At 35.6% G+C, this 25,600-nt stretch overlaps 2 protein-coding genes across 3 annotated transcripts; one reads left to right on the plus strand and one right to left on the minus strand.

Moving 5' to 3' along the window:
- Positions 1-2,453: 2,453 nt before the first annotated feature.
- On the plus strand, positions 2,454-9,587 carry LOC122279489 (acyl-coenzyme A oxidase 4, peroxisomal). 2 transcript variants are annotated; one of them, XM_043090171.1, is made up of 14 exons: positions 2,486-2,613; positions 2,805-2,915; positions 3,019-3,123; positions 5,274-5,380; positions 5,611-5,688; positions 5,784-5,907; positions 6,045-6,118; positions 6,229-6,288; positions 6,440-6,549; positions 7,384-7,543; positions 8,565-8,641; positions 8,730-8,901; positions 8,977-9,069; positions 9,263-9,587. In XM_043090171.1, the coding sequence occupies exons 4-14, from the start codon at positions 5,330-5,332 to the stop codon at positions 9,392-9,394; spliced, it is 1,131 nt and encodes a 376-aa protein (XP_042946105.1). In that variant the 5' UTR covers positions 2,486-2,613; positions 2,805-2,915; positions 3,019-3,123; positions 5,274-5,329; the 3' UTR covers positions 9,395-9,587. The 2 variants fall into 2 exon arrangements, with proteins under 2 accessions (XP_042946104.1, XP_042946105.1); XM_043090170.1 differs by lacking the exon at positions 2,805-2,915 and having other exon boundaries at positions 2,454-2,613.
- Positions 9,588-10,576: 989 nt separating this feature from the next.
- LOC122278702 (protein RESPONSE TO ABA AND SALT 1-like) lies at positions 10,577-10,885 on the minus strand. The gene has a single exon (XM_043088885.1). It carries the CDS (start codon positions 10,883-10,885, stop codon positions 10,577-10,579), a length of 309 nt encoding a protein of 102 aa, XP_042944819.1.
- Positions 10,886-25,600: the final 14,715 nt, after the last annotated feature.

Genomic DNA, 25,600 nt, shown 5'->3' on the forward strand with positions numbered 1-25,600 from the left:
CTTTGCTTCAGCGACTAATTTGATAGGTTCCGGTGATTCTTGTACACTCCTAATACATACACATAATATTATAGCATATATCTATTTCATATATAATTTCCACGTACTAGTATATAAAATTATTAAATCTTATCAACTAATTATTATACAAATTATAAAATATAACTATGAAGCATATTCAATATATAGGCATAAGTAATTAAATTACATGTTATATTTTTAATTATAAAAGTGCTATGCTTATATTATTAACTAATACACACACACATATATATATGTATATACATATGTGTATATATATATTTATTAATATATGAATGATATTTAATGAAGTCGATTTAGATATAAACGAGTTTTAGTCAAGTCAAATTTAGTTTGATAGGTGTTATTTACTAATTGAGCAGATATCTCCTTCATAGTCAAACTTTTTTATTTGATTTATTTTTATATGAATCGAATTCAATATGAGTTTAACCGAAAAATTATCGAACTAGTTATTAAACAAATTAATTCATTTACAATTCTAGATGAAATATGAAGCTCTTATTATCTAAAGGGTGTTGCTACAGCAATCGCTGTGTCTTCCTGTTTTCAATTCCCGCTTGACGTGGGAAAGCCACGTTGCTTTTTTTTTTTTTTTTTGGTTAAATGCATCACTTACTTCTTTCCTCCTGGATGAAAAAATACCCCCCAATCCCCTCCCTGATAGATCTCGCCCCTTGCAGTGCTCCTGATTTGTGAAGGTGCTTGGCTGTCACATTTAATGGTAGTGCTCTATTGGTTATTCATATTTTCTCCACTTTTTATGCATCCAAACAGACCATGCAGAATCCAAAAATAACAAAGGAGAGAATGAAGAAGGTTCAAACTTATAGATCTTGGGTAAATTTTTAGATACAAACAATATACCATACACGCAACACAAAAAAAAAAAAAAAGAAAATAACGCAACACAGAAAAAGAACAGAAAATAAGGTGTAAGAATGAACTTTAAAAATTTCTTTTTTCATTTTTTTTTGGGCTGTTCAGGACAGCATAGTCGGCTGCATCTTTGTCACTGCTATGATTTTCGTGAGCTCTGAAATCCATCAACGTCGCATACCACCGCCGCAAGTCGCCTTCATTGACGCCGGTAAGTCTTTCCCTCGTTCTCTATCAGTCTCTGATCTCACTCCGCTGATAAAAAACTACGGCGAGACTCCAGCAAAGTTTCGGTTATCTTCCACTGCCACAGTCCAATTTCATTAGAGAGAGAGGATGGAGGGAGTGAGTGGAACAGAGAGAAGCCAGAAAATGGAGAGGGAGAGAGAAGTGTCTGTGATTGAGAGGGAGAGAGAGGCTTTTTTTTTTTTTTTTTTTTTTTTTCTTTAAGTCAAGAAGGAAGATAGGAATATGCAGTCATTTTTTATTCTATTAATTCAGCCACCTTAATGCCAAGTCAAGCGGGAAGTGCAAGTGGGATGCTCAAGCGGTGGAAATAGCATTTTTTATTTTTTTATCTAAACTAGTCCCAATGACAACAAGAGCATAAATCGACAAATCAATCGAGTTAGATGGATGCTCTGCACCAAAAGCGACGACTTCTCAGTAAAATTTAAATGATGGTTCGATTCACTGGAAAGCTACATACTAACTGATTGATTAGACCAACTTGCATGATTCCTTAGAAAATACTGTGCTTCGTACTCTATCTACCTTTTAATATCTGTTTCTTTTCCTCTCTGTCTGTTTCTTATGTCTTTAGGGCTCTCTTCAAGCCGCACACCTTGGTTTATGCGCTTGGTCTTATCTCGCAGCATCGAAAAACTTCAACAGGAGGCATCTTGTGTTAGGCATCTACTCGATTAAGTACAGTCCAAAAGTATAAAAAAGCAATTTGGCCAATCAAACACAAATCACTATTCAGCAGCTCATAACTGCTTTTATAATAGAACTAGATGTTTAATAGAAGTCCCCGAGAGAAAAGCTAAGAGCTTCACATTCACTTTAATATCCGCATTTTCATGGATTTTACTTGGTAGTTCTCGACCTCTTGTTTGGTTGTCGAGAAAAGTTAGGAAAACATAAGAAACTATATATTTTTCTAAGCAAGTGTTTCATATAATAAAAAATTATAAATTCACTAACAGTCACTTTCTTAACTATTAATAAAAAATAAAAAAAACTTAAAATACATAAGTGGACACATTCACTTTAATAGCTGGATTGCAAGCTACAGATCTTTATATCGTTAAAATATTGTTAATTCAAGCCCAATTGCTGGTCCGTTATAATAAACCTCTGCTATTCTGGGAACTTCCGACCCTGGGCCTGAGGCCCAGCCCCTGAGAAAAACACACCGTAAAAGATATTCAAAATTCGATCAGGCGATCAAAAGAGCCATTTTTTTTTTTTCCATTTTCAGAAACCTGAAGTTGCGTGCCAACTGGGCCCACTATCTTACTCTATACGTGTACTTATTCTCCGTTTAAAACGATTCCACGAAATCATCTCACCTCTTTTCAAGCTTGAACCGGTCTCGCCCTGGTTTTGTTTGTTTCAGAACTCCCCAACTCCCATCGCACCTCTGTTTTCGACCTTTTCTCGTCTACTCCGTCGCCATGACAAAGCAAGGTCCGTTCTCTCTTTAGTCATCACAATTTGATTCTTCTGCTCTGTAAATTATATTTATATTGCTTTGCTCTTTCGTCAGAGCTCTCTGATTTTGTACAGTACTTCCGTTGGATATCGGTATTTTAATATTGGAGATTCGTTTTGGTTTGGAAAGATTTTTTTTTTTCATTGATGTCACCGATTGTGTTCAGGACCTGTAACTGCCTCACGATTGATCGTATAAACTTTAATTGAATCTTGGAATTCGTTCTTAGACGGACTTCCAAGTGCCTATTGTTCTTCGCCCTGCTGCCGCTATTCTCGTAATTATTATTAGCTAGCGTACGGTTGTTTCCTTGGAGCAGTTAATGCTGATAGTTATTTCGTTGTGTATTCTAATGAAGATTCAACTTCGATATCTTGCAGATGATCTTGAACAAAATGCAAACACTTCCTATTTTAATTTACCGCCATTGGATATTTCGATTGCGTTTCCACAAGCAACTCCAGCGTCCATTTTTCCTCCTTGTGGTATGAATGATAACTTTTACCCCAGTTGTGCTACATACTTATATTGGCTTGTGATTTTATTTTATCTTTCCTATGCACATGAATTAATTAGTAAAATGATTTTCACAAGTAAAAACATATGTGAAAAATTTATTTTTTGATAAGTAAGAAGAATTTATTGATCCACATAATTAGGCCAGGCCCAGGTACACAAGAAGTATACAAGAGATGAACCTAATTACAAGCTAAGTGTTGTGGAAAACAGCATAAAAGTCATTAAAACTAATCCCGTTAAATACAATAGCCGAAGCCCAAAGTAACAATGTATGAGAGAAAAAGTCCGTGAACCCTCCTATCAAATGTTCCCTATTATTAAAACAGTGACCATTCCTTTCATTCCAAGTGCACCACATTGGAAATAGAGGCACCATCTGCCTTATAGCTGCTGTTTGACGATTGCCTTGAATAGCTCTCCAACATGACAGTAAGTCTACCACCCTCCTAGGCATGACCCAGGCAATACCAAGCTTAGTAAAGATTTCATCCCATAAAGCGTTAACCGTATCATAGTCAAGAAGAAGATGATTTGCTGATTCTCCATTTCTTTTACACATACAGTGCCAATCCGTTATAAAAAGACCGTGCTATCTCAGCTTATCAGTAGTCAGTATTTTCCCATGTCAGGCGAACCAGCCAAAGAAAGCAACCATGAGAGGAACATTACTCCTCCAAATGCTTTTCCAAGGAAAGACAATGGTAGAATGGATCGACATAACCTTATAATAGGATTTGACCGAGAAGTTCTTGTTCCCCGAATGAATCCAAAGCAACCTGTCCTTCCCTCCAACTTTTAAGTTCAACGCATATAATGCACTATAAAATTCTGTAATATCTCCCATCTCTCAATCCTGGACAGCTCTAATGAACCTCACAGACCAATGAAGAGAAGTAGAAGAAATGTCCATGTTATCAGTCACTGAAGCATCCTTATCCAATGCAACCCTGTAAAGAGAAGGGAAAGCGTTTATCAAGGCAACTTCACCGCACCAAGTGTTGTACCAGAAACTGATTCATGTTCCCCTTCCAACCTCAAATCTGAAATTGTTGAAGAAACCTCCCAGCCATTCTGGATAAATTTCCAAACTCCCACACCATATGTCCCTCTTACTTTATTAATATTGTACAACAATCTATTTTATTTCAAATGGAGAGAAATTTGGTAGAAATTACCTCATTGTGCTTCCAGTATAACATGAAACTTTACTTTTTATTTACCATCAATTCCAGTAGATTGAGGTTACGAATCTGGTCCGTCTATTGAGATGATACACCCCATGTGAGATCTTCTCAATTGATTGTAGCAGACTGTTTGGCATGTCATGCTCAAAATAAAACAGCCAAGCCACCGTTGCCATCTCCTTACCCTTACCAGTCTGCAATACTAAGATGAGTTTTAAACAATGCTGTCTTTGTATAGAGTGAAGAGTAGAGGAGCACGAAGAAGAATAAACCTCTCTGCCTACCTGACATTGGGCTCGTGTGTATCAAATAGGTGGATTAGAAGAGCCTGTCTATTGGCACTGTGGATTAGTACCTTGTGCAGGGATTTAATACATCCAACAAATATCAATGAGTACAAAACTTGAAGTTTTGATATAGCTGTATATTTCAAATAAATTATGTTGATGAGTAAATCCAAATGCTCAAATTTGACATTTTTATTTAATGGAAACCATTTCACTAATATTTCTTCCAAAAAATTTAAAATACCCAACACATTGTCACTGCTAACAATTCATGCATTTAGAACTCACTGGGCTAGACACAAGACAACTTTTATTCTACCTGGGAGAGGATAAGTTATACGTATTTTTTCTCCTTACCATCAGTTCTTGGCATCAAAATTTGGGGAAGCTTGGATCTATATTTATGTTGCAGCTCATTTTGTAATCATATGAATAGTTGCATGAGGTGCTTTGAACTAGGTTTCTTTTGGTAATGAATCATGCTGCACATGCCACATGGTTCACTATCAGTCTCTTGTCTGTTCCTTCTCTCAAATTATTCTGGGTATCATTTTCCCATTATAAGTTTCAGGGCACGTTATACTTTTTTACCTCACCTGGTAACATATGGTTTGCAATTTTTGTCTTGATCTTTAACAATTACAGCTTCAGACTATTATCAACTTGATGATCTAGTGACTCCTGAGGAGCAGGCTATCAGGATGAAAGTAAGGGCCTGCATGGAACAAGAAATAGCTCCAATAATGACAGAGGTATCTTTCTCATGTTGCTTGTATTATTTATTTTTATTACTTTTACTATTATTTCAATGTTAAATTAATACTATATCTTGGTTCTATTAATAATTATAGCTGTCTTTGTGATTACAACATGAAAATTGTGTAATGGTATTTGGCATTGAGGCATTGATGCCTTTATCATTGAATGTGATAGAGATTGTAATACAAAGTAATAGTTCTGCATTTTTTTCCCTTCTTGTCAGTATTGGGAGAAGGCCAAATTTCCATTTCATGTTATTCCAAAACTTGGTGCCCTGCGTATTGCTGGTGGTACAATCAAGGTGATTTGTGCATCTTTTTCCACCCACTCCTCTACCTCTCTTCTTTGAGGTGTAAATTGTGGTGGATGGGATGTTTAGCTAGTTCTGATTCTCAGGGTTATGGGTGTCCTGGTCTCTCCATTACGGGAAGTGCTCTTGCTACAGCAGAAGTTGCAAGAGTTGATGCGAGCTGTTCTACTTTCATCTTGGTGCATTCATCTCTGGCAATGCTCACTATTGGTGAGATCGTCATGGTACCTTTGTTTTGTATTTAGATGACAAAATGTTGCAGCTGTTTGTTTTTTAAATAAATAAACACAGGATGGTTTTAATAAATCATAATATCGTATTTTACTTGTCTGGACCACCAAGTATAGCATTTTGTGGATCAGAGGCACAGAAGCAAAAGTATCTACCATCTTTGGCACAGCTAAAGACAGTAGGTTGTTGGGTAAGTAGCCTTTTTTGGCATCGTGTTATAGTACTGGGTTTCAAAAAGATGTTTGATATTTGCCTCTGTCAATGCTGAGTTACTTATATATGCTGTTTCCTCATCTCAAGGCTTTGACTGAGCCTGACAATGGAAGTGATGCAAGTGCTTTGAACACAACAGCAACAAAGGTTCTTTCTCTCAACTTCTTTTTTTCTATCTTTCTATAGCGCATAACACCAATTTACATTTATAAAAACATGCTTACATATGTACTTGAGCTTGATATTCTAAAATTCCATACAATATAGAAATTTTTTGCCTTTGCATTTGAAAGATCAGGTGGAAGGAGGTTGGATACTTAAGGGCCAAAAGCGCTGGATTGGAAACAGTACCTTTGCAGATTTGTTGGTTGTTTTTGCCAGGAATACCACAACAAATCAGATAAATGGGTATGCCATATGCTGTATGATATGCAGGACACTTTACCCTATATTTGCATGCTGGACATCTGTTTCAACTCTGTGCTTCTTTTTCATGCACCAAGACGTTCAGATACTACTTTATGCAATGTTCCTTATAGTATGTTGGAAAATATGCACATCTACACTAACCTGGTAGTGACATTATGATTGTCATGTTGGACATTTATATCCATGGTAAAAACTACACTTGTATGCATCATTAATAACGCAGTACATTATCCATTCTCTCAAGTTTTTTCCCTTGATTACTAGATGCAATACTAATTAACATTCAAAAGTATTTTGATGCGACATATTTTTCACCAAGTGATACCCAAATGTTCCATTCCAAAAAAATTAAAGTTTGCAAATAGATTTTAGTGAAACAAGATCACCATAACAATCTTTCTTATGTTTCAGTACAGCCCAAAAAGAAAATCTCTCATCAATTTTGGGATGGGGAAGTACCTTTTATATGGACCAAGGAGATCAATTGCTTTCATTTGTGAAAAATTGAGACCAATCACCTAAAAATGAGACATTGAGACCCTACATGAAAGTAATAAAATTGTCATAGTTTCCAACATATGCAAGATTCTTCATGTGTATGATCCTCAGGTTTGTCCATATGCCGAAAAAAGTTTTATTCATTGGATGCAATCCTTGACACGTGCAAGGATTGCAAATTTAGGGTCATCAGTTGCCCACCATTTGATAAATGAGGTGATTTTTGTACTCGCTTTTGTTTGGAAATGCTTAATTGTTGGGTTTCCAAATCAGCATCCTCGCATGCATGTGTTATATTGCTGCTTTCTATTTCAGATTTATAGTAAAGAAGGATACTCCTGGATTAACAGCTACAAAAATAGAAAATAAAATTGGCCTGAGGATTGTTCAAAATGGAGATATTCTCTTGAAGAACGTTTTTATTGCTGATGAGGACAGGTTACCTGGCGTTGATTCCTTTCAGGATACAAACAAGGTACAGTTGTGAGGAGTTGGGTGATGATGATCCTGTCCCTTACCATTATTTGTGCACTTTCTGCTTTGTTTGGGATTTTCCGTCAATTATCATCCATAAGCATGCAGAATGGAGTATTTGGTTGCGATAATACATCAATTTTCATCATATAAAATTTTATGACATGGGTGGAAACACATAACTATAATGGTGTAACCGAACGTCAAATAGACTCATTGTGGACCAGTTGGATTACACCAGAAAGCTTACTGTTAGTACCTTAGTTGAAGAATTTGTAATTGTAACTTTTGGCAAGCAGGACCATGCCTCTCTCTATCTGTCTCTGTGTGTGTGTGTGTCTCTCTCTCTGTGTAACACTTTTTGTTGTTCTGAAAGGTACAAGATGTAACAAGGTATTCGCTTTGCATCGATTGCTCTACATAAGAACCAAACAAACTGTTTTCACAACAACAAAGATTTGAAGCAGTTTTTTGCGTTGATATATGATGCTTGCCAAAAGTTTTCTCCATTGTGTTTCAACGGTGCTAGCTTCCATGAGTTTCTTATTTATTTCTCAAGCACCGAACTTCTTCTTGGTATTTTCTCTCATATACTTCCTGTGTACTACAGTTACACCTATTTATTGATTCAATAAAATTTTATTCTTATGTATAAAAAAAAAAAAAAACCGTTGTGTGAAACATGCATCTCTTGGGTGGTGTTCTGCCCTCATTGAAGTACCAAAAGGTTAATTCCTCGATCTTGAATGTTTGGCATCGACTTCTACCAAATCTATCAGTAATGGTTCACTCAATCATACATGCATGCAACTGCACACACTTCCAGCAATCTATGGAATCCAAAATTGTTCATTGTGTCTATGAACTATCTGTTCACGAGTATCTGCAGTGCTTTTCTGCACGGATCTGGAGTACATTGGTTGCCGGTTTCCAATTTCTCCATCAGAGTAGTTCCTGGATTTCTAGAAATTCATGTATGTTCTTTGATTTTCATGTTATCTGAAACTTCCGACTCAAAACAGATTCTTGCTGTTTCACGTGTTATGGTTGCATGGCAACCTATTGGCATATCAATGGGCATCTATGATATGTGTCACAGGTATGAGACTAAATGCTGCTCTTCTTCACTGTGATATTTTATTTTAAGCTTTTAGTATCGGCTGCTCTAAATTCCAACCCATCTTAAGGTATCTGAAGGAGAGGAAACAGTTTGGAGCACCCCTTGCAGCTTTCCAAATCAACCAACAGAAACTTGTTCATATGCTGGGTAATGTTCAAGCCATGATTCTTATTGGTTGGCGCCTCTGCAAGTTGTATGAAAGTGGGAAAATGACTCCAGGTCAAGCTAGCTTGGGAAAGGTACGATTAACAATCTTTAAACTTGTGATGCATATTTTTTAAGTATGTGTCGCTGACAATTCTACAATTCTTCAGTCATGGATCACACTGAAGGCCAGAGAAACTGCTGCTATTGGACGGGAGTTACTCGGTGGCAATGGCATTTTGGCTGATTTTTTAGTTGCAAAGGTATTCATGCTTCTCTCTTGATTGAAAAATTTAAAGCAACATGTATGAAGGATTGGATTTGGAGTCTGGACTAGGTCTGCAAAATGAGAATGTGAAAATTGATCTGTTGTGCCCACACCCCCTCCCCAACCCCCGGTGTTTATGTCTAGATATTATTGATCTATTATTTTTTTTTCTTGGGGCATCATTGCAGGCATTCTGCGATCTGGAACCAATATACACATATGAAGGCACCTATGACATCAACAGCTTGATCACAGGTAGGGAAATCACTGGTTTTGCCAGCTTTAAGCCAGCTGCATCGAGCAAACGAAGCCGTCTGTGAAATGTGTAGATTTTCCTCCTCGCCCTGTTGTTTGGAGACTTGTGTTCCTTTTATATGGTGTTAGCTTGACTGATGAAGAGACTGTAGTCAATAAGAAACACTTGTGACGCCCCTTCCAAAAGTTGAATAATACTCAAATTATGTATATTATATATGACGATGGAATGAAATAAAATGCCGGAATTTTCTTTCAGCCTTTTTTTTTTCCCTTACATTATCTACTGACCTGGAGTTCTAACAGTAGACGTCCGAAGTTGCTATAGCAGTCGCAATGATACGTACGACCAGCTACGCTTGTTCCCAGAACGGAGTGAATTTGCCCATCTAAAGACTAAAGTTATCTAATTATCCTTCAGGTAATGGACCCCTCTCTAAATTCGTATTGTTCCCGAAATAGCACCACTTAAGGGCCTAAGGGAGGCAACATGTTGTCTTCCATTCTGCTACCTGCATCACGTGCTTTTCCAAAGTTACTATTTCTTTGGTGTTTTTTTTTTTTTTCTAGAAATTCTATCATTTATACAAAGATATCTCACAAAATTAAATCTATAAATTAATATAACTTCATGTGATAGGTTGAATCTATTATATAATAAAAAATTTTATAATATAATATATCATATTAAATCATGTCAATTTGAATATATATATTTTATATAATCTCTTTGTAATTAAAGTATTTTTTTATTTGTACGGAGAATGCATGATATATGTGCTCTCTTTCTTTTCTATTATTTTTGTTTTTGCAGTAATATTTTTTTAATAATCAAGACAAATAAAATAAAAATAGAAATTATTATATCCTTCTAGACTCTGGATGAAGTACCACTCATCCTATATATCTTACAAAATCACTCATTTTTAATGACTTGCACATTCTTATAGGATGAATATATAAGAAATATAAAAGATAAAAAAAACACTTAAATGACACTGAGAGACATTTTAGATCACATATATGATAGCTGATTAAATTTAGTGGAGCGAAAACATTTCTGCATGGATACGGATACCGTAAACCCCAACTACATTAATTGATGCTTCTACGACCTAATTAGCTTCTTCTTGTCGAACACTATTGGCAGACAAATTAATTCTGCCCCCTACCCGAACATCTCTGCTTACGACAGAAACTATGAGAGAGAGTTCAGGTTAATTCTCACCAAACAAAGGTGTCAGTACTCATTCATTCCCACCTGATTGTCGCGCTTCAGCTTCTCTCTGCAAACCCCAACTCCTTATCCTGAGCTTCAGCTCAGAAACTGCGGCCAAGCACCTGACGCTCTGAGCTGGACTGAGTATCTCCACCACTTTCAGTGTCGTGTTCGTCCTCAGCGTATCAACATTGGCCACCACGGACTCCAATGCCGACCTCCACTCTGCGAACATGTTGTCCTCCTCCCTTATTTCCCCATCCACCAACCGCTCATGTCCACACCTTAGAATCTCCAGCAACGGTGGTGCTGCCACGCTCTCCTGAATGTTATTCATTCTCTAGTGTTGGTCCTCGGACAAATGATGGAGATCCAAGAAGAGCTATTCACAATATCACTAAGAGGGTTAGGCATGTCGAGGCTAGAAGGATTGCATACATGATTTGGGTGGTGAGGCGATGTGCATTCAAGACACGTGCAACTAGAAGAGTTTCATGTGTTGGTCAATTCCTTGATTTTAGAGAATTAGATGACAAGATGACCAGATTGGATGACAAGATGACAAGTTCCTAAAAAATAGAGGTGGGGGCGCCATTCATAGTAGTGGCCGGCCATGATCATTTTATTTAGGGATTTATTTATTTTTAATATGTTTATGTTATTTCCTAGTTTAATTTATAGCTTATTTCCAAGTTAATTTTTTTATTTTAGGCATTAGATGTTGTTTCTTTAAACTTATGATTCCTAAAACTTAAGAGTGGATTTAAGATTGAGATCTAGATTTAGATCTAGGTTAAGGATAGAGAGGGGAGGCAAGGTGGCGCCAACCCTAGGGGATTTTCTATTTATATTTTACTTTCCATTGTTATTTAATCAATTATTATTATGTTTATTCAATTAATTAGAATTTTCTCTTCAATACCTTTGAGAGCTAAGTGCTAGCCTGAGCTATTCTTAATTTTCACCAACAACCAATTTTAATCTTTGTGTTGCCTTGAGGTAACCTTAGATCTAGCTAACTAACAAGCAAAAAACCTTAGATCTAATCACTCAATACGCCAATTACCAGTTAGTGAGAGTGAGCCTTTCATCACCAAGTCATCGATTGAGTTGCTGACGAGGCAGAATGCCAGGCCGGGTTTGAAACTAGCGATCCTGAGGAAGGTACACTCGAAGGAGGTGAACCATGTGGTAGAGAACGCGAGTAAGACGTCCCTCTAAACAACCATCGATTTTTCTTCGTAATATTCTTGGTAGTGTGCGAGGATGCGGCTAACCTAATCTTTGAGGTCTTGGTCTCTGATTTCGTGGCTATGCTGCCGAGCCTAGAGGAGCTCATTGAGGTAGTCTTGTTGGCAGACAAGCCAGCCTTCCAGAAAGACCTCAAATGACGCTGTTCCTGTCCCTGACCCACTTTGCATGGAAGAGATAGAGCAAAATGGCAGAGAGCTGAAAAGAGCTAGGTTGTGATTAGGTATTCGTATGTAAAAGGTAGGACAAGACACTGTGGCGGTAAAGCCACTTTTGTGGGTCAAAATTTTCTGCAAATAGATAAAATGATAAGAAGCTTTGTTTCTTCTACATTAAGAGTTAGAATTAGTCAAAAATGGTGGGCTATTTGACAACACATATCAAGCTTGCATTCACATTGCTAAACCGCCATCCTCTACCGCCTTTATCCCCTATATATACATGCTTTTGCTCTTCAAGATTCATCCCATTTTGTAAGCAAAAATATAGAGAAAGAGAGAGAGTTTTTTAGAGAGAAAAATAGTGAGGTTTCTCCTAAATATTGTCGTTCATTTTGTAAAAAAGAGTGTATTTTTCTCCTTTTATAAAAGAGGGTATTGTCAATTGTGCTTTCCTTATTCTAGAGATAAATTTTTGTAATCCTTTTACTATAGTGAAATCCTTCTACAATTTGCCCATGGAAGATTTTTGCTCCAATTAGTTTGGAGATTTTTCCACATAAAACCTTTGATGTTCATTATTTATTCATTCTTTCTCATTTCTACTTTAGTTGTAATTGTATGCCCCGTACTACAACGTCCTAACAGTGGTATCAGAGCATCAGGTTTATAGCCGGTCTTCGTGCTATAGTTAGATCCAGTTAGTGAAAAATGAGGCATCTTCAATAATGGTGACGAAGTACGAAATAGAGAAATTTAATAGGAGTAATTTCTCATTGTGGAAAATGAGAATAAAAGCAGTTTTGAGGAAAGATAATTGCTTGGCGGCAATTGGAGATAGGCCCGATGAGATCACTGACGACGGCAAGTGGAACGAGATGGATGGCAATGCTATTGCTAATCGGCACCTAGCACTAGCCGATGGAGTATTGTCAAGTGTGGCAGAGAAAAAGACAACAAAAGAGATATGAGATACTCTGATAAAATTGTACGAGGCCAAATCACTACACAACAAAATTTTCTTGAGGAGAAAACTTTACACCTTCGGATGGAGTCAACTATGGTGACAGACCACATCAACACCCTCAACACTTTATTTTCACAGCTCACAGCAATGGGGCATAATGTAGAGATAGGTGAATGTGCTGAAATTCTACTTCAAAGTCTACCTGATTCGTATGATCAACTCATCATCAACTTAACCAACAACATTGAAGTTCTAGTCTTCGATGATATTGCAACTGCAGTTCTTGAAGAAGAAAGTCGGCGTAAAAGCAAAGAAGATAGATCAGGAGGTTCACAGCAAGCCAAAACTTTGGTAATGACGAGAGGGAGATCAACGGAATGTGGCCCCAATGGGAGTCAAAATCAGTGTAGATCAAAATTCAGAAGTAAGAAGAATGTCAAGTGTCATCACTGTGGCAAGAAAGGGCACTACAAAAGGGAGTGTTGGCATTTCAAGAAGAACGAAGAAGCCAAAGGAAAAGGTCCTGAGTTGTCAAAAGCTCAGGGTTGTGTAGCAAGCATCTCAGATGATGGTGAAATTTTATACAGTGAGGCAACAACAGTTACTGAAGGTAGAAGAAGATTCGCTGATGTCTGGCTTATTGACTCAGGAGCAACATGGCATATGACTTCCCGGAGAGAATGGTTCCATCAATATGACCCTATCTCAGGAGGATCTATGTTCATGAGAGACGATCATGCCTTGGAGATTGCTGGTATTGGTACCATCAAATTGAAGATGTGTGACGGTACGGTTCGCACCATTCAGGAGGTACGACATGTGAAAGGCCAGAAGAAAAACCTATTGCCTTTAGGACAATTAGATAATAGTGGGTGTAAAACCCATATTCAAGATGTGATCATGAAAATAGTTAAAGGCGCGCTTGTAATGATGAAAGCGGAAAAGATAGCTGCAAATTTATACATGCTTAAAGGAGAAACACAACAAGAATGAGGAGCATCCACTGCGTTGGCAAGTTCGACAGAAGAATTAACAATGATGTGACACCGTAAGCTTGGCCACATGTCAGAATGAGGTTTGAAGATTCTTGCTGAACAAAAGCTTCTTCCAGGGCTCAAAAAGGTTTAATTACCCTTTTGTGAGCACTTTGTTACTAGTAAATAGCACAGATTGAAATTCAGTAGTTCCTCTGCTAGAAGTAAAGCTATCTTAGAACTAATCCATTCTGAAGTTTGGCAAGCACCAGTTTTGTCCCTAGGAGGAGCAAAATACTGTGTCATTTATTGACGATTACTCTAGGAGATGTTGGGTGTATCCAATAAAAAATAAGGCAGATGTATTTCCAGTTTTCAAAATATTCAAAGCACAGATTGAGGTTGAATCTGAAAAGAAGATCAATTGTTTAAGTACAGAAAATGGAGGAGAATATACTGGTAGTGAATTTGATAGCTTCTGTCAACAAGAAGGTATCAAAAGGCAGCTCACGGTGGCATACACTTCACAATAAAATGGAGTAGCAGAGCGGATGAACATAACCTTATTAGAACGAACAAGAGCAATGTTGAGAACTGCAGGAATGGCCAAGTCATTTTGGGCAGAAGCAGTCAAGACTGCCTGTTATGTGATCAATCGATCACCATCAACCGCAATTGATTTGAAAATGCCGATGGAGATGTGGACTGATAAGCCAGCTGATTATTCTCACTTACATACATTTGGAAGTCCTGTTTATGTTATGTACAACGCCCAAGAAACATCAAAGTTGGATCCAAAATCCAAAAAATGTATTTTCTTAGGGTATGCTGATGGAGTCAAGGGGTATCACCTGTGGGATCCCACTGCCCACAAGGTACTAATCAGCAGGAATGTTGTATTTGTAGAAGATAAGGAACAAGAAAAAGAAAATGATAGCGTTTCAAAAGAGAAACCAGAGACTACTACAGTTCAAGTTGAAGAAAGACAAGAATTAGAAGTTTCAGATTCTTCTAAAGCAACATCAGGGCACGAAGAACAAGAACAAGCTGAGTGTGCAATTCCACAAGTTCGACGGTCAACTCGGGAGAGAAGAGAACCAGCTTGGCACTCAGAGTAGAACATGGAGAGAAATGTCGCATGCTGTCTACTAATAGAGGATGGAGAGCCGTCAACTTTCGATGAGGCTACAAATAGCCAAGATGCTTCTCTGTGGATGGTTGCAATGCAAGAATAAATTGAAGCCCTCCATAAAAACAAAACATGGGATCTTGTTCTACTACCACAAGGAAGGAAGGCCATCGGAAAGAAATGGGTTTACAAAATCAAACGAAATGGCAATGACCAAGTGGAGCGGTATCGTGCTAGATTGGTGGTGAAAGGATTCGCTCAGAAAGAAGGCATAGACTTCAACGAAATATTCTCTCCTGTTGTTCGACTCTCAACGATTCGAGCAGTCCTTGCGATATGTGCTACATTTGACTTGTACTTAGAACAATTGGACGTGAAAACTGCATTTCTTCATGGAGAAATTGAAGAAGAGATTTACATACTCCAACCAGAAGGTTTTGAAGAAAAAAAAAAAGAAAACTTGGTTTGCAAGTTGAACAAATCTCTATACAGTCTCAAACAGGCATTGAGATGTTGGTATAAGAGATTTGATTCCCTTATCATGAGCCTTGGATACAACAGACATAGTTCAGATCCTTGTGTTTACTATAAGAGATTTAGTGATGGTAATTTCATTATTCTGTTGTTGTATGTTGACAACATGTTGGTTGCAGGCCCCAACAAAGATCGTATTACAGACTTAAAGGCACAGTTAGCTAGGGAATTTGAAATGAAGGACTTGGGACCAACAAACAAGATTCTAGGGATGCAAATTTACCGAGACAGAAATAATAGGAAGATATGACTTTCTCAGAAAAATTATTTGAAGAAAATCTTGCGACGCTTCAACATGCAAGATTGTAAGCCAATTTCTACCCCTCTTCCTATTAATTTCAAGTTATCCTCAAGTATGAGTCCTAGCAATGAAGCAGAGAGGATGAAAATTTCTCGAGTAACGTACGCTTTAGCAGTGGGTAGCTTAATGTTCACTATGGTTTGTACAAGACCAGACATTGCACAAGCAGTAGAAGTGGTTAGTCGATACATGGTGAATCCTGGTAAAGAGCATTGGAGTGTTGTAAAGAGGATCCTGAGATATGTCAAGGGTACCTCAAATGTCACATTATGTTATGAAGGATTAGACTTTACTGTCAAAGGCTATGTTGATTCAGATTATGCAGGTGATCTTGACAAGAGCAAGTCCACCTCAGGTTATGTGTTTACTCTTGTTGGAGGAGCTGTAAGCTGGGTTTCAAAATTGTAGTCTATAGTGGCTACTTCTACGACAGAGACAGAATATGTCACAGTTACACAAGCTAGCAAAGAGGCAATATGGTTGCAAATGCTACTAGAAGAGCTCGGACATGTACAAGAGAAGATTAATTTATTTTGTGATAGTCAAAGTGCTTTGCATCTGGCAAATAATTTAGCATTTCATTCAAAGACAAAACACATATGAGTTCAATATCACTTCGTTCGTGAGAAGGTGGAAGAAGGAAGTGTGGATATAAAAAAAAATCCATACAAAAGACAACCTAGCAGATATATTAACAAAGCCAATTAATAATGACAAGTTTATCTGGTGTCGCCTAACAGATATGTAAGCGGCATGGAGATGAAAAGTGTAGAAAAGATAGAAGGATTAAAAAAGTGACTTTAAGTGAGAGATATGTGGCGGTAAAGCCACTTTTGTAGACTTTTATAGGTCAAAATTTTCTGCAAATAGATGAAATGATAAGAAGCTTTGTTTCTTCTACATTAAGAGTTAGAATTAGTAAAAAATGGTGGGCCATTTGACAGCACATATCAAGCTTGCATTCACATTGCTGAACCGCCATCCTCCACCGCCTTTATCCCCTGTATATACATGTTTTTGCTCTTCAAGATCCATCCCATTTTGTAAGCAAAAATATAGAGAAAGAGAGAGTTTTTTAGAAAGAAAAATAGTGAGGTTTCTCCTAAAGTGCATTTTTCTCCTTTTATAAGAGAGGGTATTGTCAATTGTGCTCTCCTTATTCTAGAGAGAAATTCTTGTAATCCTTTTGCTATAGTGAAATCCTTCTACAATTTACCCGTGGAAGATTTTTGCTCCAATTAGTTTGGAGATTTTTCCACGTAAAATCTTTGGTGTTCATTATTTTTTCATTCTTTCTTATTTCTACTTCAGTTGTAATTGTATGCCCCATACCACAATGTCCTAACAGACACTATGTAAAAGATCAATCAGTTTATTTAGGGAGATGGTTAGGATCATGAGAATGTGATCTTAAGTAATGCATTGAACTTTTTTTCGTCTGTAATTCTTTCTTCTTGGGGAAGTATTTGATCTACGAAAGATACATCAGAGGCAAGAATGGTGTTTGATTTTTATTTTCGCGGAGGTCGGTGCCGGTAATGGACAGAGATTTGTAATATGTAAGGATAATAAACGTCACGAACAAGAGGATCCCTTCAGAAATCGAGAAGCGTTGTGTTGGGACGGCAAACAGAGTTTAACTCTCTCTCCCAGCAGTTTCTCAAGAGTGTCTCGTCAGACTACGAAGGGACCCATCGGTGCGTGCAGTTTTTCGCGGCATCTATTAACTTTTTAGGATTTTAATTTTTTTAATATTTTAGTAGTATTTTTAAGGTAAAAGATTTTCTTGTATATATATAATGAATTGGCTAAAGTTTTATTAAAAAAATATACAAAAGTCCACGAAGACCTTTAAAGCTGGATCTTTATTTTTTAGTTTTGCAACTTTTCATTCTAACCATCCGTCTTACAAAATTAGTAATGCTATACACTATACTACTATCTCACTTGCATCATATTATATATGATGTGACGTATTTATCATAATTTAATGATAAAAAAGTATATAATAAATGATAATTTAATGTTAGTAAATGTGTCATTTCTTACTTAGTGAGATGTAAGTAAGATGATAATATAGTGTATAAAATTTTCATTTTGTCAATCACAATGCCGTGCGTTATTTAGGGCATGGCCCATGGGTAATTCACACCAGTGCTTTCCTATTTTTAGAATAGAATGACGCATATACGAACATATATTTTCCTTCTATAAAAATGTTAGTCTCCGTTATTTGGGTCTTGATTGAGTTCCGATAAAAAAAAATTTCTTATTTTTTTACTTAGTGATTAAAGAAGCATTTTTTTTAGTGGTGTTGTGAATTTAAAAAAAAAATATTTTAAAATATAAAAAATATGAATGAGAAAAAATAAAAAAAAAATAAATTTTTTTGGTTCTTGTCAGGACCAGTCTCATGCTACATCATCTGCCGCCATAATTGTGTGAATTGTAAATTATGTTTGATGTAAAAGTTACACTCTTGTCAGATTTGTGTTTGATGAGTTAAGAGAAATTACACTTTTATTCTTTTTCTTATTGTTTATTTTGCCTTAATTAAATTGTATTGTTTCTTAAATAAAATTACATTTTTACCATTTAGATTTCTTTTGAAAAATTTTAGATAAATTTGGTCATTGTCTTGTACTATGACACGCTTAGGTTTAGGTTCATGTGTGATTTCTTTTAGGAATAATACCGTATGGTACGAGTTATTTAGAAATTAATAGAATCATCTAATAATTTATTGTCTATTAAAACAAAAAAATGGTCCAATCATAAGAGTTAGAGTACTAAAGAATGTCAAATTGACATCATAGATATTATTGTGCCTTTTTACTTTACATTTTCATTAGTATATTGCAAAATATTTAACCTTCAAGATCATCTTCATATATACAAACAAGTTGACCTAGGCATGAACATTGCACTAAAAGAAACTATACAATGAGTTTGGAAGATCAATTTTACGAACAAAATAAATTTCATCTATGAAAACAAGTTAACTATCTTCTTTATAGGCTGATCATGTGTAAAACCAAATAGATGCCCACGGCTAGAATTTACAAAGGATTTTATAAAATAAAATTTCCTTTAAAATATAAAGAAAATTTATCAAAATTCCCCTCCACTGAATTAATGTATTTCATATTTATTTAACACTTTGCTACAGTAATCTCATTAGATGTAGAGTATACTGTTAATAACCTAAAAGATTTTAAATTAGTTTCTCTCATTTGAGTTGCTTGTTCAGCAATGCTGAAAGTTACTCTATTTTCATTTTAACCCCTCCCGTTCGCGTGCTTTTCCTCTGTGTTTTGCTCCATAAAGGCTGTGTTTGATGCCATCTTCCTCCAAGTTCATTGTTGCTCTTCGACTCCATCACCGATCAAGGTTGTTCTTGTGCTTCAAGCTCTCCTCTCTCCAGTTCAAGCATTCTTGGAAACCCGTGGCTTACGTAAACATTTTGAGATTTTTCTTCTTTTCTCCTCCAAACCCAAGTAATCTATGGGTATGCTACAACTTACATCTTTCAATCTCTTTATTTTTCGAGTCTTTAGCTCTTTAGGGATGATCACATATTTAGGGATTTGTTATATTTGATGAATATGGGCCTAAGAGGCTTGTCTTTGGAGAATGAAGATAATGTGGTGTGGTGAAGAGGCATAATGCTAGTAATTGTGTTGTTGATGTCGAGTGCAAGAAATGTATGAGAGCCAAGGAAAAAGGGGGTGGAGTTGGGTTTCATGGGTGCGTGTATGACACTGGGATAGTGTCACACTTCTGTTCACGATGATAGTAGGGGCGAAAGCCATAGTGGGCTTGGGTAGTTGTTGGACTTAGCCCGTGACTTGGAGTGTTTAATGCAGGGGTTAGTGGAGTTGGGCCATGACCCATTTCTTACTTTGTTAGGCTTGTTTTGCTTATATTATTTTCCTTTTGTTTTAGTTGTGCTGGCCTTTGGCCCATTAGTTAGTTAATAGTTTGGTCAATATAAGTAGGGGAACAAGAGGCATGCCAAATCTGAATCAAAAGTTCATCTCTCTTTTTTCCGTCTTTCTCTCTCCCTTTCTTCAGGAGATGCTCCCCTCAAAGTGAGCAGGTCTGTGTGTGTGTGTGTTTTTTTTTTTCAAACACTTGGGGTGTGTTATAAATTTGTATCAGAGAGATACGGTCTTTGTGCTATCATAATCCATAGAAGATATTCTTGTATCACTCAACAAAATCATGGAGCTAGTAGAACAAACATAGCAAAATCACGAGGTTATCTAGCAAAAATTAAAGGATTTTAGGAACAAATTCAAGGAAGATTTAACCTAACTAGAGCACTAGGTTGGTGCAATGCAAGAAGAAGAAGATGGAAAATGAGCAGCGGTAGATTTCTTGTCCATTACTTCAAGTATCTATCCAAAAAATCACTAGATAATCCATAAGCTAGTGCTCTCATCGCAACATTTATTTTTTGAAGAGAGGAATGCTTAAGCCTTCTAGTAGCATCTCTTCTTTGGATGAAATATGGTTCGTATGTTTCGACTGCAACCTGAATATGCAAGCAAAGAGAATGTTACATTTGAAACCTCCCACAGAAGATATACATGTGATTTAGTAAAATAATTCGAGAAAAGGTGTTTCAAAAGAATTTCTTCAAATGAATATATGATGTGGAATAGAATTACAACAAGATGTTGAGCCTCTTTGATTGTCCAAACGTTCTTCTTTCATAGCAAGAACTAAATTTCATGCCAACTCATTGTCAAATGATGAAGAGTCAAAAACCTAAAAAAAAGACACATAAGAAGTGTATACAAAGGATAGCTAGAAGAATTGTGTAAGAAAATGGAAATGAAGATGTTATTAAAACTTTAGAATAAATGGTCTTATATATTTATAGTTGAAGTTTTGAGTAAACTAAAGTAAAGTATATTCTCATAATATACTCAAGAATATATTGAGAATTTTATTTCACAATTATCGAAAATAGACATTCTCAGAATATACCCAAGAATATCATAAGAATATTCTTTCACAATTATAAAAAATGAATATTTTTATAATATACTTTGAGAATATTCTCATAATATAATTTCTTCTTTTTATTTCTTGAATCAATTTCAATTTTGGTTTAGTTTATAAATTTAGATTAATCTAAAATAGGACATAATTATATGACATTGTATATGAGAGAATTCCATTTGTCGAAAGATATGAGGATATCATTGGTAGTTAGCGAAAATATTTAAAACGAATAAAAGATACTAGAAAATATAATACTTAAATGATAAGTTGATATATGATATATTGTAAAAGTCTATATGTAAAAGAAAAAAAGAAAAGAGTTTTGGTGATGTATTTTAAAGTATAGGACAAAGAAGGTATTGAGAATGCTCTAACAAATAGTGAACTTTACAATAGTTGTATATATGCCTCTTGACTTAACTTATTCAAAAACCATATTTTGATTCACATATTTATATTTGTTTTGCTACCTTTATCACTAAGCATTTAATAATTATTTTTTATAATTGACAAAAATTTAAAACATTTTCGCATTATTTGGTTCATTATCATATTAACAATTATTATTCTTCCTTGATAATTCTCAGTATTTAAAGATTATATTTTCCCATATAAAAAAAGCTGCAACACTCTTGTCTAGACATATGTAACTTGCATAGTTTGATCAACACATTGTGCAAAAATTTAGTCCATGCTTAGGATCAATGAGCAAGCCCAATCCAACTGACATATTGCTAAGAAATTCTGAGCATTGCAAGAAAATAAACTTTGCTCAAGATTATCAAGTAAGTCCAGTCTGATAGACACATTGATTGGTAATTCTGAGCATCACAAGAAAAACAAACTTTGCTTGGAATAACCAAGCAAGGCTATGTCGACCGACACACTGCTCGATAATTTCAAGTATCACAAGAAAATAACCCTTGTTCAAGATCACTTAGCAAGTCTAGTCCAATGGATATATATATATATATATATATATGTATATATATATGTATCTCTTGGTATATATGCTTTCCATGTGTTTCCAGATTGATATCTTTCATGTGTTTCCTAGTTTAGATTTCTCTCATAGGTGACTTTGAGAAAATAGAGAGGCTTTTGTTTTGTTTATTCTTTTAACCTTTTTTAGTACTTTCTTTTCTTTTTTTTTTTCTAGAAAGGTACGGGAAAATTGGAATGCCTAAGAATATGATTTTCTCAAGACGCACTTCTTTAGATTTGGTTGCTCTCTCTTCAGTTTCCAGATTTGTAGTTATGTCCAAGTAATTATACTCTTCTTTGTCATATTCAGTCATAGTAGATGAGTGATATTTTAAGTGGATATGTCTACTATGACATAAATAATAGCAGTCTTTTAAATGTGTCATGTAATATCTTGGATGATATAAGATAAAGATTGACATCAATAAAAAACAAAACAAAAGGAAAAATATTAGGAATATAAAAGGACCACACAGAAATCTCACAACGTGCTTGTGCCATGTAAGTTCAGTGTTTTTCTTTCTTTTTATTCCTCATGCCCCATCCCTCTCCCCTCTTTCCCTTCCCAAACCACCCTCCTCCCACCCTCCATTGACATAGACTTAGATCCATTACGCTTGTAGCCCAAAATCGTCGCCGATAGCCCTTCGCCGTAGGGAGTTCAAATGAGACTTGGGTTTTGCTATGACTCTTTAACCTGGGTGCTGTAGCCCGCCTTTGCGTGTTCGCCCTTGATGTAGGGTGGGTTTTGGAGCTGTCCAAGTGAAATGATTTCTGAGTTAATTCGGCTTCCATGACCATTGTTTCTTGTAATGGGTTTTATTTTTTATTTTTGGCGCTAATGGTATTTGAAATCGATTGCCATCAATTCTTCTGAGTTTGTAAATACCATGTTAGTTCTGGACACTGTAAATGGTTCATGAAAAAGAAGCAACCCAAATCTCAATTTTGTGCTTCTCTCTTTTCTTTGGAAGTTTGACGGGAAAAAGTTGCAGCTTTTGTATTGAAGTAGATGAAAATCTTAGTGCTTCCAAAGAATGGGTAGCAGCTTTTTTGAAAGATGTCAATGATTTATGTATGATTTTCTAGATGTCTTGTTTGATTATCTCTGAATATTAAACTTTTACAAGTTCTTTATAGTCTTTTGCCAACTAGTATCATCTTTATTTGTAATCTCATATTTATCTTTTCATTGTTCTTGTCCCTGACCTTTGATTGGAAAGTGGTATTGCGATGATCTACTTCTTTGGATGGCAATATGTCATGTAAAATAGTCCCGCTAAGGACAAAAGGGATTCCACAAACATGGTGCCACGTCATATTTTTTTTTTCGAATCTCATTTTCTCAAAGCTTCAGTACTGCTAGACAGACACAATTCTATGCCAGTATGTGAACTCCTCTAATGTCAGCAATAACATTAAAAAACAAAAAACAAAAAAGATGAAAGGGAAAATGTAGCAAGAAGAAATATCATTCAAGCTTGGAACGAGAAAGCGTAGATCTCGTACATCCTCTCTTAGATCTCATAGATATTTTCTTAGTTCTCTTCCTCGGTGTTGTAGAGTTCTCTGCATAGTCTGATAGTGTGTTTCAAGAGGCTGAGAGGAGTGGAGAGGCAGAGCATCAGGGGACCAAACTTGACAAAGGGCTAACCCAGAGGTAAACAGGTTCATAGATGTCTTCTCAGATCTCATACATGTCTTCAAGTGGAAGTGAAAAACAAACGATAATAATTTTAAAAAAATTTAAAAAATAGCATTATCTTTAGTGAAAAATACTGCCAACCCTTCTATCTTTGAGGTCTATGTAGCAGAGTATCTGTAATATATGCTAGGATACCCAAAGGAAACAAAAGTGATTAAGCAAACTGATTGAAATCAAGAACAGATGAAACGAAAGCCAACAAAAAGCAAAGAAAAAAGAAAGCTTCAAATTTTTATTCTAAGGAAAACCAGCAAAAAGTGATTATACGAATTGAGCCTTGGTATTCCCAATGGTTTTTGTCAGCAAGGTTTGACCCCTATCTGCCGCCCATTACATTTCTTGCACCTTCTTCCCTTGTATATACCTTATCAGCCATCACAATAATGAAAATATGTTTAAATACTATATATTTAATGAAGGTGACAAAGTTTTATAATTTTAAAAAAAAATAGTATATGTGTTTTTATAATAAAATAATATATTTTTAATGAAGAATTGAAAATGTTGGAAAAAGATTAAGAACAAATCAGATACATCACAATAATGGATGCATGGTGATTGGGATTTCAATTTGCAACACAAGAAGATATGATCCAGTACTATTAAGTTAAACCAACCAAGCACAGACTAAATAAAAGTCATCTTATATTTATGTATGAGAAAGATGGAAATGATATATTAAAGAGAGGGTTAGAATTAAATTATTACTAGGGATTGGGATCATGTCTTTTCCCTAACGGACAAGCCATGCCAAAGATAGTTGAGGAGTAGTGTAGGCATGCTTTTCAGCTAGATTGGCAAGGTTGCTGTAAAGAATTTTGTTCTTCTCAAAATTCTTCCCACTGAACCTTTGAAACATATGCTATGACACGAACATGAATCATATATATGACTTTTAAAATAACATTCATGCAAGCCTTAAAACAATTGTCTCACTAATTCCATTAAGGCATATATATAGACGTGTTTTTTACACTGAGCAGTTCTTTATTCTAAAATTCATAAATGCATCTTTGCTCGTGTGTACATGCATCTCGCTTTCATTCTTGACAACCACCCACTTGCTTTCATTGTTGAGGTAGTTCTATTTGGAATTGTGTAGATGGAGAAAGAGAAAGAAGACGCATTCTACATAACTAGCTTGTGATTTTGTCGTATTTTTTTTAATACAAGTCACTTGCATTCCATTGATTATCAAATTGTTTCATTGCAGATAATAGAGTGTTATGTTTGCTAAAAAGTTCCATGAAGTTTGTGCTTCAGAAGCAATGCTAGTGTTTATCCATTATTGGATCTTCCGATAGAGAATCTGGAAATGCGATTAGCAATTAATTAGCAACAGCACATGCATTAGATATGATCTTTCTGCTATCCCTAGGCTTGATGTATGTGTAGCTTTGGACACTTTGTTTGTACCATAATCTAGGATGATTGGCTTGTTGCAAGTTGCAATATGCAAACACTATGGAAATTTGACTTTGTATCCAAATACTACATTTATGTAAATTTGACAGTTGCGTTTGGGTATTGAGGTGATCTCAAATATTATGTGAGTGGTAGAAAAAAAGTAATGAAAAAATATTGAACAATAGTAAATAGTAGCCCAAATTATAAAAAAAATAAATGAAAAGTAATGATAAAATAATTAATAGTAGTGGAGTATGTTGAGAATACTCCACTACCCAAATTGACCCAAAGTACTCTTATGTAAATTTCATTTAATATGATTAGTATGAGTTTATGAGTTAATGTGATTAGTATGAGTTTGATATCGTTCCATTGTCCTAGTGAAAAAAAAAAAAAAAAGTAAATCTATAAACCTATAATTTAGTCCTATCAAATATTCTGACTAATTATTTTCAGCCCAAACACTACTCCAATCAATCCAAGGTGGGTTATTGGAAAGTTCATTTCACTCAAATACCTAATTTGTTAATAAGCAATGGCACATTAAAGTACAATAAGTCTCGAGATTGAAGATCACTAATTGCAAATAATGTCTTAAGTACATAATTTTAAAGTCTTGATTTACAAAC

Source organism: Carya illinoinensis, chromosome 10 (genome assembly GCF_018687715.1).
Source record: "Carya illinoinensis cultivar Pawnee chromosome 10, C.illinoinensisPawnee_v1, whole genome shotgun sequence".
In the NCBI taxonomy this organism is placed as follows: domain Eukaryota; kingdom Viridiplantae; phylum Streptophyta; class Magnoliopsida; order Fagales; family Juglandaceae; genus Carya; species Carya illinoinensis.

Excerpts from the sequence above, each read along its gene's own strand:
- LOC122278702 (XM_043088885.1), bottom strand. The coding sequence starts at position 10,885 with ATGAATAACATTCAGGAGAGCGTGGCAGCACCACCGTTGCTGGAGATT.
- LOC122279489 (XM_043090170.1), top strand. Across the intron at positions 6,550-7,383 it reads ACAACAAATCAGATAAATGG|ATTTATAGTAAAGAAGGATA; the intron begins GTATGCCATATG and ends TTTCTATTTCAG. Across the intron at positions 8,902-8,976 it reads GTCAAGCTAGCTTGGGAAAG|TCATGGATCACACTGAAGGC; the intron begins GTACGATTAACA and ends ACAATTCTTCAG.